Source organism: Carassius carassius, chromosome 43 (genome assembly GCF_963082965.1).
Source record: "Carassius carassius chromosome 43, fCarCar2.1, whole genome shotgun sequence".
NCBI classification, from domain to species: Eukaryota; Metazoa; Chordata; class Actinopteri; order Cypriniformes; family Cyprinidae; genus Carassius; species Carassius carassius.
Window position 1 is genome coordinate 17,955,741 of NC_081797.1, and position 20,520 is coordinate 17,976,260.

General features: G+C 35.0%; 1 protein-coding gene across 4 annotated transcripts in view; it reads left to right on the top strand.

Moving 5' to 3' along the window:
- LOC132124603 (ATP-binding cassette sub-family C member 8-like) overlaps window positions 1-20,520 on the top strand; it is a 92,114-nt gene that overhangs the window by 36,208 nt on the left and 35,386 nt on the right. For 3 of the 4 annotated variants that reach the window (XM_059535690.1, XM_059535692.1, XM_059535693.1), the window contains 6 exons: window positions 741-857; window positions 959-1,031; window positions 1,939-2,044; window positions 6,443-6,475; window positions 18,153-18,185; window positions 19,055-19,153. In XM_059535690.1, the coding sequence (XP_059391673.1) occupies window positions 741-857; window positions 959-1,031; window positions 1,939-2,044; window positions 6,443-6,475; window positions 18,153-18,185; window positions 19,055-19,153 (461 nt within the window). The remainder of the gene's footprint in view (window positions 1-740; window positions 858-958; window positions 1,032-1,938; window positions 2,045-6,442; window positions 6,476-18,152; window positions 18,186-19,054; window positions 19,154-20,520) is intronic. The other variant, XM_059535691.1, reaches the window with a different exon arrangement.

Sequence of the window (20,520 nt, forward strand, 5' to 3'; positions counted from 1 at the left end):
TGAATCTGTTTGTATTTATATATACATAATAAATATACACATTATACACACAAAACCTTTTATTTTGAATGTGATTAATTGCAATAAATTGTTTGACAACATTCATAAAAATAAATGCTTTAATAATATATAAATTGTTTTAAATAATTCAATAAATACTTTAATTAAAATTTGACTAAAATGTGCCTGTTGTCTGATATTTAATTTCTTAATGTAAGAACTAATTAAATGAATAAATAATTCATTTATTATTAAAATAATGTATTGAATCATTAATTTATTTATTCAGTAAATACATATATACATTTATTAATTTAAATGTGACCTTTTATCTGAAATTTGTTTCATTCTTGATGTAATTTATTTATTTATTTTTTCTATAATTATCTTTTTTCATGGAATGGTCTGACATCTCATCAGAATTTTTTTTTTATTATTATTATTATTATATGGAAAAAAGCTGTGGATACATTTTCACATATGAATAGGCCCACAGAAATGCATTATTTTGATTAAAAGTCAAATTCTAGTTTTTGAAATGAATAGGCCTTAAGGCTTATGCTGCCACAGTTTCACTAATCCAGTCGCAATATTGTGTTATTTTTATTCATGACTGTGACAATACATTATTTATATTTATAATATCATAGTACTGGTCAGCATGGAGTGGTTAGCACTGTTAAAGAGGCTGTTCATGCCGAACTTCATCAGATATGTTGTTTTTCTCACCTCTGATAAAGCCTCTGAAGGTGGTGAACCGTAAGCGACCCATCAGAGACGAATGGAACAGCTTCACCCTTCCGAGCGAGCAAGAGGACGAGCCGCTGGCGGTGGATGATGAAGATATCTGCATCAAGGTAATACTATGCAGGTTATTTTTGTAATCGGGCAGTAAACAGGAAACTGAGCACCCATTATGAATGAGAATAACAGTCGTCCTCCTTTATATCCATTCCAGATCACAAATGGATATTTCAGCTGGACTGATGGAACCCCAACCTTGTCCAATGTGAATATTAAGATTCCTTTTGGTAAGTCCTATCAAAAATATAATAGAAATATCTAAACATACTGAAGGTGGCGCTCATGTTGCTTTGAAAATGGCTTGGGGTATTTCCTTATCCCATCTACTAACTTAAAACATACAGTTTACCAATAAATGAAAAAATCTAGTTACATTCCAAACCCATATGATTTCCTTGTTTACATGGAAAACAATAGGAGACTTTTAAAGAATGTGCAGGCTGCTCTTTTCCTTACAATAGACCATGCGCCAGGCTCACCAAACTGTTTTTCCCATCGTTAAATTTGCAAAAGTGGATTCAGACACGCCCTAAGTGCACCTGCACCTTGCGCTTTAGACAATGTGCATTAATTGACCATGCGCAGTAGTTGATGCCATAAAATCACGAGTATGTTTTGATTTAAAGGTCAGATCTATTGCTTACATGGACAACAACAACAAAAAATTACAAAAATGACACTTTAAATAAATTTATAAGACCGGTTTATTCATTAATATGTAATATTTCTTAAACAAATTATGAGTTAAGAGACTATTTAAAAGTGTTATATCTTAAAATAAAATGTTAAGGTCACCACTGCATCTTTTGAAAAAAAAAATGCAGCGATTGAATATAGTTTATTATAGATATTTAAAAATCTTCAATGTACTGTCATCATAAAATAACTTTATTACTGTTTATTTCACTTTTTAAAAACGAACCAAAATTACAAATCATTTGTTTATAATTTCTGCACAGGAGATATTTGGTGTTGTTTCCAAACAAAAGGAAATATATCGGCATTAGCTATTGAAAAATATCGGCATATCGGATATCTGCAAAATCCAATATCATGCATCCCTAATTATTTTATCATGATTTGTTGCTCCTTGAAACCCATTTATCTTGATTCTTGATTTGATTTTCTCTACAGGTCAGTTAACTATGATAGTGGGCCAAGTGGGTTGTGGGAAATCATCTCTGTTGTTGGCTGCGCTGGGCGAGATGCAGAAGATCTTTGGCACTGTTATATGGAACAGGTGAGAATGCAGAATGCTTTTTTTGATGGTCATGAAACACTGAGTTCAGTATAACATTTTGAATGGTTGATAGTGTTGGAGGCTAAAGGGTCTGTTCACACCAAAGACAATAACTAATTGGAAATTATAATAATGAGCCTGATTCTTTGAGAATAGGGAAATCCAAACTACAACAATAATGACATGAGGAACAATATTTTTGGATTCACTTTCAGAATGATGTTTTTACCATATCTCACAATTCTGCCATGAATAACACACAGTACTGAATGTTATGAAGTCTGAATTATGGGATATAAACTCGCAATTCTGATAAAAAAAAAAAAAAATGTCAGAATTGCAAGAAAGAAAGTCAGAATTGCGAGATACAATTGTTTATATATTGCAGTTCTGATATTCTTTCAATAAACTCGTGAACTTTTTTTCTCAAAGTTCCTAAATATAATCTCTCAATTCTGAGAAGAAAAAAAAATCAATTCCAAGGGGAAAATAATCTGAATTGTAGGATAAAAAGTCGCAGCATTGTTTTATTTTGTATTCAGTGGAGGAAATGAGCTATGATAAATAATAGACAAATTCCCTTTTTCTAGTTTAGCGCATCAAAATGTTTACCAATCTAGCTGATGAAAATGCTAATTATTGCTAAAATGTCAACAAAATTGTATTTTTATTTTTTGTACTTTTTAAACACAACAAGTGCTTTAACATAAGTAAATGTTGTGTTGCATGACAAAATTATACATGCGTCCACATCCCATTGAAGCACTGAATGACAGCATGTGTCATAAGATAATTATCACTCTTCAAATATTTATTTCCTCCTCGCCTGTCTTTCCCCGTTGAACACTGGGTTGTGGTGGAAAAGATGAAAGATTGGCAATTGCTGTTAACTGAAAAGCTCTAAACGATGGCAGAAGTGGTCACCCTAATTTCATACCCAGGTCTGGTTGAAGTGATTGATGTGATGACAGGACTGAATCCCATTTGTCCATAAGAGCTCTCTGAATAAGTGTGCAGAAAATACATTCTAATGAGTAATTCCTTTCATAAGGATCCTGAAATTGCTTTAATGATACTGTGGATGTTTTGGGGATTGGTAATTTTCAGAGTCATTTTATATAAAGAAAAATGTCATAAGGGTCAGTAAAGTGAGGCTCTATTATGCTCGGTCTCTAGGCAATATAAAGATGATTACCATGTTACCAGCTTCTTTTAATATTTCATATATAATATCTGAAGTAATGTGGCTGTTAAGTTTCAGGCTTGTGAAAAACACAACATAGGGATACAATACAGTATATAAAGGTTAAATATTTTATATACAGGTATATAATATTTGAAAAGTCTGTCACATGACTCCAAGTCTCAAACGGCACTTTTCACCAATGTGGTCGAAATGGTACAGTAACAGATCACCTTTAAAAAGATCACTGCAATGAAAATGTCATAATGTGTCAGTGCATCCCATAATGGCTCAAGTGTCAGAAGATCAAGAGCAACAAGGCCATTTCAGGAATGCACTGTTGCCTCTGTTGACGAGCACTAGAAACCCTTCCTTCACCCTCTATACGTCACATGTCATCTGACCTTCAGGGGTCAAACCTAGGCTGTGATGTTCCCTTCCACCATCATATCAAGTCCTCTTCACAAATAAGTCACCTGTTCATCAGTTCATGCTCTCATACTGGCTATTAGTGATTACAGTGTTGATTTGGGGCTTGTGTTTTGATGTTCACACACGCTTTTAAGAGACGCGTCCAGGGTCAAGCACAATGCAGAAGGGTGTTTGTTCACGTGCCAGTCCCTCCTGGCAACAACCAAACAAATGAGCCCAAAACAAAAGGGGCCACTTACAAGAACAATGGGATTAGACAGACAATGCGGATCCACTTGAAGTGTTTTAGATTTAAATATGAAGGAGATGTTCATATCTGTAAGATAGAAGCATGATTTGGAAGCAGTCATTGAAATGAGAAGGTTACCCTTTTAAACCCTCTGAATCTAATTAGACCCGAAACAAATCAAGTCAAGTCACCTTTATTTACATAACACTTTATACAATACAGATTATGTCAAAGCAGCGTTACATTTTCAAACAGTAAATGCTCTTTAAATGAGTTAAACTTGAATAATGATGTATCTAGTTTAATGCACAGACATTTTAAAGAAGTTCTAGTGCCTCTTGAGTATTGAAGTTTGTTACTACAACCACAAAGCATAGGCCAGGTAATTGTTTATGTGTTTAAATACATACTTAAAGTATTTGCCCCCGAAGGACACCTGAATCCTACAGAATGATATAAGATGAATTATCTATGAGTTATTTGAGCACTTATCTTCTCACCATGAACACATTCTCTCTGTGAGAACCATAGCTAGTATTCAAATTGCTAGCATGTTATGTGTGCCCAGTAAGCTGAGGGTTAAGCAAAATGTACGTTATGTCTAAAAATAGGCTACAAAGCCTTACAACACAAAACATCTCCTTGAACAGTCATCTGGTTTAAGCAGGCTACTGTATATGTGGGTCTCCAAAAAGCAAATGTTTATACTACCAGTAGCAAAATTTACTGTATTAACTGGGTGTTGTCTGATTGGAAAGGAAATGGTTTTTACGAGTGATTGTTCATGTTGGATACAATGCTTCTGGCTGATGATCAGAGAGTATTTCAGGCGCCGTGGCAAGAAAGCCTCTCTTTTATCTGAATCATTTATCAGAGAAATGCCCACATGAATGACTCTCAAAGATGTTGATCTCAACATGTCATGTCCAAAACATCGTAAATAAGATATTTGTAGTAAGTAATAGATAAGCTAAATAGTTTTTGATCTCTGATGCTTGTAAACATGAACTGTTTCTGTTTATTTTCGTCTGATATTTTGTTTTATTTTAAGGAATCATACACAGTTTATGTAACATGCTAGTAATAATATTTTGTAAATTACAGAATTTTCTGTATTCTTTAAGTTTGTTTTTTAAAAACAAGGTGGTGAGAGAATCAACATTTCTTTTTTCAATCATTTATCATACAACTGTCTATCTGCCCAGATAAATGACTTTAAAAGCATGAAATGTCAACATTTCATTTCCTAAACAAAAATCTACAATGCAACATAGCAAAGTTAGCTGTCGCTATTTTAGAAGTAGTAAATAAATTAGTAAATGAATAGATGTTTTGTTTTTGTTTCTTTAAAAATTTACTACTTTGCAACATCACAAATGTTTACATTTACGTTTACATTTACATTTAGTAATTTTGCAGATGCTTTTATCCAAAGCGACATAAAGATGAAGACAATAGAAGCAATCAAAATCAACAAAAGTGTTAGGTTTAAAGCAGTTCTTGGTAATAATAAAATGTAATTTGAATAATTATTAAAAGTAAAATTAAAACAGTATTTCATGTATTGGTTACATTGTAATATGTTTTTTTATTTAATGTAAAATGAAAATATACATTAAATATATTTAAATGCAATAATATTTACATTTTGATTGAATTTAAAATTTTATTAAAGTTCTCCGGGGCCCCACAATATAATATTATTCCGTATCATTAAAATGTATACAATAATTATATTACCAGTATTTTACAAATTATTTGTCTTTACGTTTTATTTGTATTATTGGGTGCTCATGACATATGTTCAAGCTTAGCATCTCTTTACAAATCCTAGGTCAGTTTTAATAATGTCAGCCATTTTATAATGGCACACAGTGGTTAATTACACCTCTCAGTATGGTATCCAAAAATCACCTTCCTGGAACCAGTTTTTTGCTTTCTACGTTCTCCCTCATGTGGATTGACAGTACATTCCTATTAAAACAATCACTAAGAAGAGGTAATGAAGGTCAAAACTGGTTGAAGCTGTTACAGTAAGACTTAACATCTCGAAAAAAGGCCTACTTAAATTGACATGTTGAGTACTAGCATAACTACAAAGATATCATTTAAAAACTACAAAGCTATCATTCTGGTTCTTCTTTTTCCAGGTTTGAAAGGACAGAGCTTAAGAGCTTCGACTGCAGCTAATGCTTCAGGCAGCAGAAAAGCTCTTATTTATATTCCTGTTGACATTTCAAGGACAATTTTGTTTTGTTTAGCCTCAGAGCTAATTTCAGTTCAAACAGTGGCACTTTTATGGATTTAATTTGAATGCCATTGTATCTTTCTTTCAATATCCTTGCAATATTAAAGCATCATGCTTATCCTTGAGTGGAATCTCTTAGAAATTGCAATAAAATACAATAAATAATTAAAAGTATTTATTACTGATTTTTAGCTCTGATTCATATTATTTTTTCCCAGCACAGTTTATCTGAATCTATGCTCGTAAATATCTTTGTCATGTTAATTTCTCCTTGTTGAGTTGCATTTTCTGTGTGTTCTTTTGCAGCCTGCCCACTCTGGATGATGAAGGAAATGAAAGGTTGGTTCTTTTGTCTTGCAAAGCTGCAAAACACGAGCATAAACATTTAGCATGTCCTGCAGAGAGTCTGTTAATTACTGTGTACGTGCTGAGGATTTGTGGACGTGTCCTGTCATGCTGTGCAGTGCTGATGCTTTGCTCTGTGTTAGTTGGCAATAATCCCTCAGCTTTGTTCTTCAGGGCTCTTTAGTTCCTCTCATGCACTGTCAGCTCTTTTATGAGGCCATTATAATTACAACAACACATATAAATATAATATTGCATATAATATTGCAGCTTTGCATGCTTTGCTCAAGTTTTTGAAATTGATTAAAAAATGTTGACATTTTTGCTTAGGCTGCTCATGTAGACAAAATTTTAAGTCATAGTTTGGCAAACATGTTCGAATGGTAGGCAGCAAATTATTCAACCATCTAAGAGACCTCATTTGGGCCAAAAGCACTATTTAATGTATTCTTCATGGATGCACCAGAATAAGCACTGGAAGGCTTTTCATATTGAGCTTAAATGTAGTGAGCTCTTAAAGGACATGGTGATTGGAGAAAAATATATATTTCAGTCCATTTTGTGAGCAAACGCAATGTTTCTCTGTGGAATGCAGAACTTTTAGAAGATATCGCAAACATTTTTTTTCAAAAACAAACATTGGGAAATGTACATTTTAACCAAAATTTAATGAGTAAATGAAGAGTTCTTTGAAACAGTAACTCAGTTTCTTGTCATTTAAAAAGTAACGTTACTTTACTAGTTACTTGGAAAAAAGAAATCTGGTTAAGTAACGTTACGTAAAACATTCCAAGAGTTACTGTTTCAAATGTGACGCAATATTGTAATACATTACTTTCAAAAGTACCTGTCCCCAACACTGGGCATGCCGCGACAAAGCTTGTCTCAAATTGTTAAAAATAAATATATGTTGCATTCTGTAATACCTTACTTTGAAGAAACTGTGGCAAGGTTGCTAAAAAATTGTGGCAGCTGGGTTTTCAGAATTTTTTGCTTTGGCCACTTGATTATATGGCAAGTGGAAGGAAGACAGGAAATGATGAGAAAACCAGACCAGGAAATGGAACCAGCTGGATTTGTGTTGCTTTGTATCAGGGGGGCATGGTTTCATTTTTTATTGAATTCAATTCAATTCAATTCAATTCAAGTTTATTTGTATAGCGCTTTTTACAATACAAATCGTTACAAAGCAACTTTACAGAAAATTATGTTTCTACAATATTTAGTAGTAGCTAGTAGTTTGTGCACGTTTGACAGGATTTTAGAAAAATAAAAATAATAATAATAATACAAGAAGTAGTCAGCTAGATGATGAACTATCAATATTATTAATTAATAGTAATTATATGATGCAGTCACACATGTAGCAATAATTGTTAGTTCTGTTTGTTGATTCAAGGTTAGGATCATCTGGGGTCCTCTGAGGGTCAGCATCATCTCTTCTCAGGTGTTCTGGGTCCAGACTGGAGCTTGTGTAAATCCTAGTTACCACGGATGTAAATCCCGTGGCAAAACATAGAAACAAAATAGAGACATCATTAGCATAGCTGCTGATCCAACAAAGTAAAATTAGTTTAACCCAAGCTAAAGAATAAAAATGCAGATGCAACTACACTCACAATTTAAGAGATACATTATTCGAATGCTTGGCGAAAGAGATGCGTTTTTAATCTAGATTTAAACAGAGAGAGTGTGTCTGAACCCCGAACATTATCAGGAAGGCTATTCCAGAGTTTGGGAGCCAAATGTGAAAAAGCTCTACCTCCTTTAGTGGACTTTGCTATCCTAGGAACTACCAAAAGTCCAGCGTTTTGTGACCTTAGGGTGCGTGATGGTTGTAGCGTGGTAGAAGGCTAGTTAGGTACGCAGGAGCTAAACCATTTAGGGCCTTATAGGTAAGTAATGATAATTTGTAACTGATACGGAACTTAATAGGTAGCCAGTGCAGAGACTGTAAAATTGGGGTAATATGATCATATTTACAACCACCTAGTGTATTACAATAGTCCAGTCTAGAGGTCATAAATGCATGAACTAGCTTTTCTGCATCAGAAACAGATAACATGTTTCGTAGCTTGGCAATGTTTCTAAGATGGAAGAATGCAGTTTTTGTAACATTGGAAATATGATTTTCAAAAGACAAATTGCTGTCTAATATAACACCCAGATTTCTGACTGTAGAGGAAGTAACAGTACATCCGTCTAGTTGCAGATTGTAATCTACAAGATTCTGTGTGGTGTTTTTTGGTCCAATAATTAATATCTCTGTCTTATCCGAATTTAATTGGAGAAAATTATTTGTCATCCAATCTTTTACATTTTTAACACACTCTCTTAGCTTAGATAATTGGGAAGTTTCATCTGGTCTCGTTGAGATATATAGCTGACTATCATCATCATAACAGTGGAAGCTAATTCCGTATTTTCTAATAATATTACCAAGGGGCAACATGTATATTGAAAATAGACGGGGACCTAGGACGGATCCTTGTGGCACTCCATATTTTACTGATGATAAATGAGATGACACCCCATTTAAGTAAACAAAATGGTAGCGATCGGACAGGTAGGATCTAAACCATCTTAGAGCCTGCCCTTGAATACCCAGACCATTCTCATCCCAAGGCGTCATGTACTGACCCTTTTGACATTTCGTCAACCTCCTACGCACATGGCACCCTCTAGCGTCAATATTAGAAGCAGATAAAAATGGGCCAGAAGGCGCCTCCTAGTGGTCTAACCCTAACCCTAACCTTAACCCATAATCTGTGTCTCATATTGACGCTAGAGGGTGCCATATGCGTAGGATGTTGACGAAATGTCAAGAGGGTCAGTATATGATGCCTTGGGATGTGAATGCGTTAGAATACCTGTATAGTTTTGTAATCGATCTATGAGTATGTCATGATCTATGGTGTCGAACGCAGCACTAAGATCAAGTAAGACTAGAAATGAGATGCAGCCTTGATCTGACGCAAGAAGCAGGTCATTTGTAATTTTAACAAGTGCAGTTTCTGTGCTATGGTGGGGCTTAAAACCTGACTGAAATTCTTCATACAGATCATTTTTATGCAGGAAGGTGCTCAATTGAGCAGACACAACTTTTTCTAAAATTTTAGACATAAATGGAAGATTTGAAATAGGCCTATAATTTGCCAGTACACTAGGATCTAGTTTTGGTTTCTTAATAAGAGGCTTGATAACCGCCAGCTTGAATGGTTTTGGGACGTGACCTAAAGATAACGACGAGTTAATGATATTGAGAAGCGGTTCTTCGGCTACAGGTAACAGCTCTTTTAGTAAATTAGTGGGTAAAGGATCTAATAAACATGTTGTTGGTTTAGATACAGTGATAAGTTTATTTAGCTCTTCCTGTCCAATATTTGTAAAGCACTGCAGTTTATCTTTGGGTGCGATGGATGAAACTGAAGTGTTAGACGCTGTAGAATCTACATTCGCTATGTATTTCTAATGTTATCTATTTTATCAGTGAAGAAATTCATAAAGTCATTACTACTAAACGTTGGTGGAATATTTGAATCAGGTGGCGTCTGGTAATTTGTTAATTTAGCCACTGTGCTAAATAAAAACCTTGGATTGTTTTGGTTATTTTCAATGAGTTTGTGGATATGCTCTGCCCTAGCAGTTTTTAGAGCCTGTCTATAGCTGGACATACTGTTTTTCCATGCAATTTTAAAAACTTCCAAGTTAGTTTTTCTCCATTTGCGTTCAAGACTACGAGTTACTTTCTTGAGAGAGTGAGTATTACTGTTATACCATGGCACAGTACGTTTTTCTCTAACCTTTTTCAATTTGATGGGGGCAACAGTTTCTAATGTATTAGAGAAAATAGTGCCCATGTTGTCAGTAATTTCGTCTAATTCATGTGTATTTTTGGGTACAAATAGCAGTTGAGATAGATCAGGCAGGTTATTTGTGAATCTGTCTTTGGTGGCTGGAACAATAGTTCTGCCCAGACGGTAACGCTGAGACATATAGTTAATATCAGTTATACGCAGCATGCACGATACAAGGAAATGGTCTGTAATATCATCACTTTGGGGTACAATATCTATAGCAGTAAGATCGATTCCATGCGATATAATTAGATCTAGTGTATGATCAAAACGATGAGTGGGCCCGGTGACATTTTGCTTGACTCCAAAGGAGTTTATTAGGTCAGTAAACGCAAGTCCTAATGTATCATTTGCATTATCAACGTGAATATTAAAATCTCCCATGATTAGCGCCTTATCAACTGTAACTAGAAGGTCTGAGAGGAAATCTGCAAATTCTTTTAGGAATTCTGTATACGGCCCTGGTGGTCTATACACAGTAGCCAGAGCAAGAGATACATTAGATTTCTTTTGCATGTCTGACAGTGTAACATTTAGCAGAAGTATTTCAAAAGAGTTAAACCTGTATCCTGTTTTCTGGGTAACATTGAGAATATCACTATATATTGTTGCAACACCTCCTCCACGACCAGTCTGACGGGGCTCATGCTTATAACAGTAGTTCGGTGGAGTAGACTCATTTAGACCAAAATAATCATTTGGTTTTAGCCAGGTTTCAGTCAAGCAGAGTACATCAAAACTATTTTCTGTGATCATTTCATTTACAATAACTGCTTTGGGTGTGAGTGATCTAATATTTATGAGCCCAAACTTTAAAAATTGTTTTTGTTCATTTACTTTACATTTTTCTGGTTTAATTACGATAAGATTTTTTCTAGATCCTACATTATATTTTGACCTCACTATTTGGGGAACAGACACAGTCTTAATAGTTTTTACAGCGCAAGTACTTTTATCATTTAAGCGGGTGGAACAAAACTCATCATAATAGTTATTAGAGAATTGTCTTACTAGTCACATGGAGCGAAGTGTCCTGGAGATGTTGTCAGAGAGCAGCTCCGCTCCGACTCTGCTGGGGTGTAATCCATCAGCGCGAAACAGCCTAGGACGCTCCCAGAAAAGATTCCAGTTATTAACAAATAGCAGTTTCTGTTCTTTACACCATGACAACAACCATTCATTTAAAGCAAAAAGTCTACTGAACCTTTCGTGTCCTCGTCGATACGTGGGCAGTGGTCCTGACACGACGATCGTCGCCGCGGGCGTCGTGCTGCGAACCGTCTCGATCAGGCTGCTGAAGTCCCTCTTCAGCATCTCCGTCTGCCGCAGCGTGGTGTCGTTAACCCCGGCGTGAAGCACGACCGCTCTGGGGGTCTCGTCGGCCTTCAGGATCGCGGGTATCTGCGCAGAAACATCGAGAACACGAGCACCAGGCAAACAATGAGTGTGCACTTTACCTTCGGCTAACGTAGCACTTACGTGTCGGACGATGGAGTCTCCGATGATCACAGCGTCGCGTCCTGTCTCGCGGAGGGGAGCGAAGTGGTTCCGGATGGAGATGTCGAAGGCAGGAGGGGGAGAAGTCGTCGCCCGGGACCCGGCTCGCGTCCTCCGCTGTGGATGCACCCAGGGTCCGTGGTGTCCCGGTGTTCAATATTTTATTGAAGCACCCCTGGGTGCCGCCATTGGCTAGCGAACCCCCACCTGCTGTTAGCATTCCATTGACTCCCATTCATTTTGGCATCATTTTGACAGCGAATAACTTTACATCTGAGGTGTTTAAAGACTCCATTTGTCCATACATTATTTCTAAAGAAACACGAAAATGTATAAAAGGCCCCATTACCTTGTATCTTATGTTGTGGCCCCGTAGAAGCAGTTTTTGTAATAATAGGCTAACGATTGCATCATAACCTGCGACCATGGCTGGACTGGCCATTGGGCATACCGAGCATTTGCCCGGTGGGCCGACGTGCTTTTTGGGCCGATATATCTCATACTTTTTTTTTTTTTTTAAACGGCCCATAAAATTTGTACATCGGCGGCCCATTCGTTTTGTTTTGCTTAATTGGCGGCGCTGGGTTTGTGCCGGTGTAATGCATTGGTCAAAGTCAGTGTTAGTTTTTTTTTCTGACAGACCAGCCCATGAAACACGTAGATCAGCAGCCCATTGGCTCTTTTCTTGATTGACACTGGGCTGGCCCAATCACAACTTTAAACGAGTGAGCGAGCGGCAGCAGTGTCAGTGTGTATCTGTAAAAAAAGATGGAGAAGAAACGCAAGGAATGTGCAGATAAATAGCGTGAAAAAATAGAACCAGGCCCTTAAAGCAGACACTGTAAACTGTGTCAAAATATATGTTTTCTGACCTTCATCAGCTCCTGTGGCAGATGATGATAGTGAGGACGGAGGATCAGGAGAGAGATGAGAAAGTGTAGAGCCTGCGGTAAGCATAACTACTTTCAAAACACTTAGGCCATGTCATGAGTGTAGATTATTTCCACATCTGCATAGTTGACGATTACCGCAATTCACTAGAAATTTAATAAGAGGCGTTTGTAGACGCAGTTTGCGTCAAAATAAAAGATCATGTGCTTATCTCTTTCAAGTATAGAAATTGGTACAACTAATTAAGAAAGTTTCCTTTATTTTTTTGTGCATTTGTTTTACAAAATATGGCTATTACTGTCATTGGATTAATATTATAACTATTATTATGTATAGGTGTAATGTAAATAGACACTGTAACTAAAAGAGGTTTGAATTTTTCTTTGTTTAATTTGCACACTGAATATGGGTTGGAGCTTTTAATTTTGAACTCTCAAAGTGCACCAGATTAATGAATTTAACATTAAAATGCACAAAATTTTCTCACGGGGGGGCATGCCCCCGAACCACCCTAGAAGGACCGAGGACACACCACCATAGTTTTAACAAAAATCCTGTAACAAACACTGGTATTGCTATGCCAGAACCGCTTATAGCTTGTTTTAGGATTCACCGCTGTGGAGTATAGCTCAACTGTATTAATAAATATATCATTTTGACTTATTTCATCTGTTAACTCTCACTCGTTCCTATACTCACTCATTACATGGCATTAGTGGTTTTAATGAATAGGAGTTGGTATGCATATAATTAAGGTCGTGCAAAGATGGGTGGTGTTTATGATCATATAGTGGGCCGGTCTGGGCAAAAATGCCCGGGGCGATTTTTTGTCCCAGTCCAGCCCTGCCTGCGACTCTCTGAAAAATCTACATCATCAAGCTCAGTTTGAGTCTGCGCAGTACACTCGACCCCCAGGAAGTGTGTGCTTCTAATTGACTTCACTTGTCTCCGTTGAATCCAATGGGGTCGCTGTGTCCATTTCTTTTACTGTCTATGCTTTGTATTTGCACAAAACGTTAGCATTTACACTAGCTGCTAAACCATGGCTCTAACAGAGACAGCTGCTATTTTAATGGCTTTCTTATCTGCTGTAATGGGTGAACTCATTTGGTTTGTCTGTTAAATACATAAACTCTGTAGGGAACAGCACAAGTATTAGCTCTTTGGAGGACTATTAAAAAACATTTTTACTGTCTAGGTGACAGTTGGTGCTGGTGTTAAAATGTACTACCGTCCCCTCGGTCATCAATAAAACAGCACGCGCTGTCACAATGTGTTAATGTGTGAGTGTGTGCAGATGTCTGTCCTGCTTTTGGCACTTGAGCTGGAATGGCAGCCAAGAATAGACATCTCTTATTACTGTTGGCGGCAATCACTATGTCAAACGTTACAAAGCCAAGGTGTGTTATTACTGGACATTTCAAAAAGCCATCTACTATTTCATTCAAAAAGCTATTTGGATACTTCAAAAATGCTGCCTGTTATCTAGAAAAAGTGTAATTTAAATACTAGAGCATTATTTTTATGCAACTGGCAATTTTTTCAATAAACCTTGACAAGCAATCACAATCCATTCTTCTAACAGGTGAAATAGAAAATGGTATTGTTTAGAATAGAATACTTGCAGGATGCACAGTCAGTACTGCACAGCATACACTCAATATATGTTAACTGTTTAAATATATATGAGAAACCGTACGCATTATGCAATAGGAAGCATTTTAAACTGTCCCTAATAGCACACGTACATCATGGAAAGATCTAGTTGATATCTGCAAGACATTATATTAGGTATTTTTTAAAGTGTTGGCTCATCTGCAGTACATCCATAAGACATTTCATATCAGATATCAAATAGACATTTGGAAAATATGTTTATGATTTAGAATGTATGTAAATTGGACGTCTGGTCCTATAACCTCAGACATAAGTGAGCAAGTAACATTCACTAGCTGGCATGAAATTGACCTTCATGAATTAAATGAATGTCAGTTTTGTATCGAAGTTGAAAAAAAAAGTTACATGCTAAATGTTGCAAAAAGAAAACAATAAATAAATCAACACTGACATTTGAACTAGATGTTGTAAAACACATTTGATTCAACAGTGATTGACCCTTGATTCAAGATGTTGATTCACCTGTGAGTAAACATTAAAATGCTACATTTTACTTTATTGCTAAATTTTTTTACAAAAAGATAAACACTACTAACAAATCAATGTCTTTTAATTTTAACAAATTTTAACATTGCATCGTAAAAGACATCGAAACTATTGCAATTTCTGTTATTTTTCTATTTAAATTTTTTTCTTTTCATCTTGTCTCTGTATAATGTATATTAAAGTTCATAAGTGCAGCGCTGCTTTGTTTACAGCGGTAACCAAGGAAATGCTTTAAGCACCACCTGCTGGCAGAGAGTGGATCTGCGTCTCATTCAGATATTTTTTATGTATAGTTTTGCAAAACTTAAGTCAAACCATTTTGTTTTTGCTTCAAATTTTGAAATTATACACTTTAATTTAGATTAAAAACGGCTCATGTTGCATGTATGTAGCATCTTTGTTTGGATCATAATTAAAATGCAGTGGTTGCCTCTAATGTTAAATGCTAAAAGCACACAAAGCCTTATTTTGTTTATATAAATATATTTATTTTATCTTCTTTAATATTTTTGTTTATTAAAGTTTTGTTTATATTTGTTTCGGCTTATTTTAAAATTAAAATTTAGTTTTGTTATTTACATTTATTTGAATTTTGGAATTTAGCAGATGCTTTTATTCAAAGCGATTTACAAATGAGGGCATTAGAAGCAATCAAAACCAACAAAAGAGCAGTAATATGCAAGTGCTATATTATTATAGTGTTATATTTCATTTTCACAAAGAAACGTGCAGCATTTTGTCCAATCAATAATAAAAGGACATATTTAATTTACAATTTGTCTTAAAAAAGGATACTCCACCCCAAAAAATTTTGTCATTAATCAGGTCCCCCCATGTTGTTCCAAACCAGTAAAACTTTGTTCTTCTTCGGAACACAATATAAGATATTTAGGATGAAAACCGGGAGGCTTGAGACTGTCCCATAGACTGCCAAGTAAATTACATGGTCAAGGTCCAGAAAAGTATGAAAGACATTGCCAGAATAATCCGTAATCCAGGCCTATCTAAAGGGTTAATGGTCCCACCTAGTGATCAACTGTAAAAAATAACAAATAACAAATGTTACCTCTTCCCAACAGGGAAAACCACCAACAATCAAGAATCTCTCACACACACAAACACTATAATTTGCTGTTATACTCCATATAACTTCATATACAAGCCAGAAACTAAGCCTTTTTTTGCACAGGCCTATCTAAAGGGTTAATGGTCCCACCTAGTGATCAACTGTAAAAATAAAAAATTTTTACCTCTTCCCAAAAGGAAAAACCGCAAACAATCAAGAGTGCATGATTATATGGTGTCATGGCTTTGCAATCAAAAAATGTCGTTATAATGGAAGTCAATGGGGCAAAAACAGCCACCAACAACTAATTAGAGAGAAAAAAATGAAATCTAATGCTGCACAAAAACTAACAATGCATCAAAGCCAATCTTGTTACGAATCTTTGACATGCCCAAGACTGTGATGAAAGGTAAAAAAATATCCAGTCCACAATCACTTTTTATATTGAAAATATGTAATTTTGTGTTTTTTTTCCCGAATCAGTGACATCATTTATGAACTTGGTAATTAAAGGGTTAAAATCTTGGATTTTTTTTAAACATTTGGTAGTTTTGATCAGGACTGAGGTTGATTAATAGATTTATGCAAAAATTTAATTTAATTTAGTGGATGTTTTCATCCACGAACATAACGAAAGGGTAGTGAATTTGCCCAGAGTGTACCGTTGAGTTTTTGAAAAAGTTCAAAGCATTTTCCCAAAATATGGGTCAAAATAAGATTTGTCACCAAAAATCATTCCATTAGCTTAAACACAGAGAAAGTTGTGACCAAAATAAGACTCAACTTTACCCCCTAGTGGATGAAAACGTCCCCAACAACGCATAAGGGATATATATATGGGATATATATATGGGATATATATATGGGATATATATATATATATATATATATATATATATATATATATATATATATATATATATATATATATATATAGGCCTGTGCAAAAGCGCAAAAGATATATATATATTTAGATAGGTCTGTGCAAAAAAAGCTTAGTTTCTGGCTATAATATCCGATTGTAGCCATATTTCTGCTAGATTTCTGCTTTAATTTGATAAAAAATGATTATTTATGCCCTGGCCCTATTTAAATACACTCAATACTACAATATTTCTCAAATGTCAGGCAGATGACAAGCTCAACAGCTAGATCTGTCTGAAGTCCCCATCCCCAGAAGTGATAACCCTCTTGCTTATGGAGAAGTAATGCACTCTCTTGTAGTAGTCCTACAGAGAAAAATTTCAAATGCACTTGACCTAAATGCACTTTGTTTTTATGAGAGAACATTTAATTTTAAACCTTTCTGCAGGCCAATAGGCCTGTACATTATTATTTAATATAAACGAGTGGGATAAATTTTTAGTTTGAATTTTATTTCATACTGTGCATTGTTGCAATGTGCAATAAATATTTGCATAATTTGTAATATATTTATTCTTTGAAACTTTAATATTTAATAATTTATGCAATTGCAATGTCTTGATTTTAGTAAAGTTAGTACACAGTCATAGCAATAAATGCAATTGTACTAATAATTGGCATAATTTATTTTGGTGTTTCGGTTTTTGGTTTTCGGTCTTGGTTTTCTCTTTTTCGGTTTTGGCCAAGAATTTTCATTTCGGTGCATCCCTACAAAATATCTTAAATTTTGTTCCGAAGATGAACAAAGCTTTTACTGATTGGGGGTATGTGAGTAATGACAAAAGTTTCATCTTTCGGTGGAGTATCCCTTTAATAAATCTCATTTTGTAAAAATAAATAAATAAAAATTGTGAATCAAATCTAATTGTGAGTTGAGTGAATCATTACATCTCTACTTAGAAGTTAGACATTTTATAAGACCATGTAAAAATTTGAAACAATATCAATGTTGATTCAAATTGAAACAAAATTTAACTTTGATTCATGGTGTTGACTGACTCAAAAGACAAATTCCTTAAGGCTCGTTCTAACTGTACTCATCCCTATATAAAGCATCACTGGTTCGGCTTCACTGCATTGCGATTCAGCCATTCATGATTACACAGCACTTCTCCAGACTCCTGCTACATGGCATCAGCAGCAGCGCTTTAGGTTTAATGTGGAGCTGAGAGAGATGTACTGCAGAGGTCATGCTTGTGTGTGTGTATACATGTCTTTTCATGATTCTTTAGGGGAACCTTTTAAAGTGATATTTATGTATTTGTGCTTTCAGCCCCACAGATGCAGCTGCAGACGGGGATATCAGGTGTGTATCACACAGACACACACATGCCACATAAGACTTGATTCACTAGTTCAAATTTAGTTGTTTTTAGAGCAGATTCTGAATACTAATCAGAAAGGTTAATTCTTACCATAAGACAAGAGCCCACAATAAATTTTAAAGAAACAGTACACTAAAAATTATAATTTTGTCATTCATGTGTAGCCCTCAAGCTGTATATTTTTTTTTTTTAGGAATCACAAAATAAATCTTTAATCTGACATGCCAAATATTATATATTTTTTTTATCAAAGTATTTATCATTAACTAAAATTACAATTGAAATTAAATTAAAGCAAAATTAAAATAATTATTAAAATAGACCTGTATAAAAGGAGAAAATATTAATAATATAGTCTCTGACTACTGATACTCTGACTAGTATTGCTCTATATTAACTATAAGATCAAGTTTGACTTATTTATGAATCTGTAACAATAGTTCATAACAACAAACGACATGAAAAAATTCATAAAAGCTGCATAAAAGTGATGATTCAGCTTTCTGTAAGAACAACCTAACATGCTATTTTATATATATATATATATATATATATATATATATATATATATATATATATATATATATATATATATCCCCCTCTATTGTACCTCTCAAATAAAAATATGGCACAAGTTGATTTTGACTTGAATTCTAAAGATCAGTGGTTCAGCGACAACATTCAGGTTCAGCATAATAACCCTTTTTTTGTACACTGTTCCAGTGAATTATGATTTTTAGAGTAGGTCAGATCAGAAAAAAAAAACCTTGAACAAGCCTTTCTTTTATATTTAAGAGCAACATTGGTGTTGTGAAGGAGGTCACTGATGTTATGGCAACCCCTCTGACAGGAAAAGAGGTGCTGTGGCATACGCTTCCCAGAAGCCCTGGCTGCTAAACACCACTGTTGCGGAGAACATCACTTTTGAGATGCCTTTAATAAAGCAAAGGTAACTGACCATCATTTACTCCATGCTCACTCCTTGGATTTGTTGCCCACACATTTATCTTTTTAAAAAAGCCACCATATGCCATCTAGATCCAATGTTTGTCTAATGGGCCTTCTGTATGCATTAACCTGTGTCTAGCATCTAGTTGCCCTAGTGATATACAAAATTCAAGTGTCTATTCATCTTTTTAGTGTCCATTTGTCAATATATAAGCGTCCTTTGTTCCCATCTGACATTCAATCATTATCACCTCTTTAAACGTCCGTGACAGATGTGGCCTTCAGAAAGTTCGCCGCTTCTCATAATCTTGTGTTTTACCACCGCCTCAGTGGCTGATACGTTTCAGCAGTTTCTGTACTCAATGTACATTGATCTATTTATTTGCTTACAGCACACTTGTAATTTTAAGATGCTCTCACCATAGAAAAATTATTTGGCGAGAAAGTCCATGGTCTACTGTCAGTAGTGTAAAAATAAATGAAGCACAGATTACACAGAAGTCACTTTCAAAGCATTCATCAATGGTACAATTTTGTTTAAAAACTGTGCAAAATCGGCGTGGGGAAATGTGAAAATCCAAATCACACAGATTCCTATGGAAATTATTTGATTTCGCTAACCAATGGCAAGTGTTACTGCACCTTTGGTCAAAGTTTCTTGTGCTAATTTATTTTTTCATGACTGTTTCTCAGAATCTCAGCTGTGAGGTTGTTATTTGCTTCTATTGAAGCTGTCAGCTGCATTATTTCAACCTAACCTTACAATAATTGTGTTTGGAAATAATTTTGCGTAAAGAAAATACCACCAATCAGAGTTGCAACAAGCAAAATGCGCTAAAAGTGATTTTTAGTTCCATCCACTTGTGTAGGTACGTGTATATATATATGTATACTTATATATTAAAAATTTCTCTGCCATTATTAATTTGATTCATCTCATTCACAATGGTTCATGGGATTTGTAGTTCTTTCCCTCGTCAAAGCTATGATGAACACAGTCTTTTACCTTTGTATTTTTGTCTGATTTTCAAATATTTTTTGCTGCAAATCAAAGATTTTTTTTATCTTATGATCCATTTCATACCTTCTTGGCTTGGTTAATGGCTCATAACACTTTAACAAAGATTCATTTTTAAAAATCTCTATCAGACAAAAATAAATAAATTAAAAAAAAAAAAAAATTACTTCCAGAACCAATACCACTGAAAAAAAAAAGGTTGGCACTAATGCATAGACCCGCCCACCACGGTCACATTTAGCATTGCTGATCATACATTTTGTGTTCTGATTGGCTTTGATTGTATCGTGTATATTTTCGCATTATTGTGGACGGACACATTTGTTAAAGCGCTGATAGTTTTGACTAAT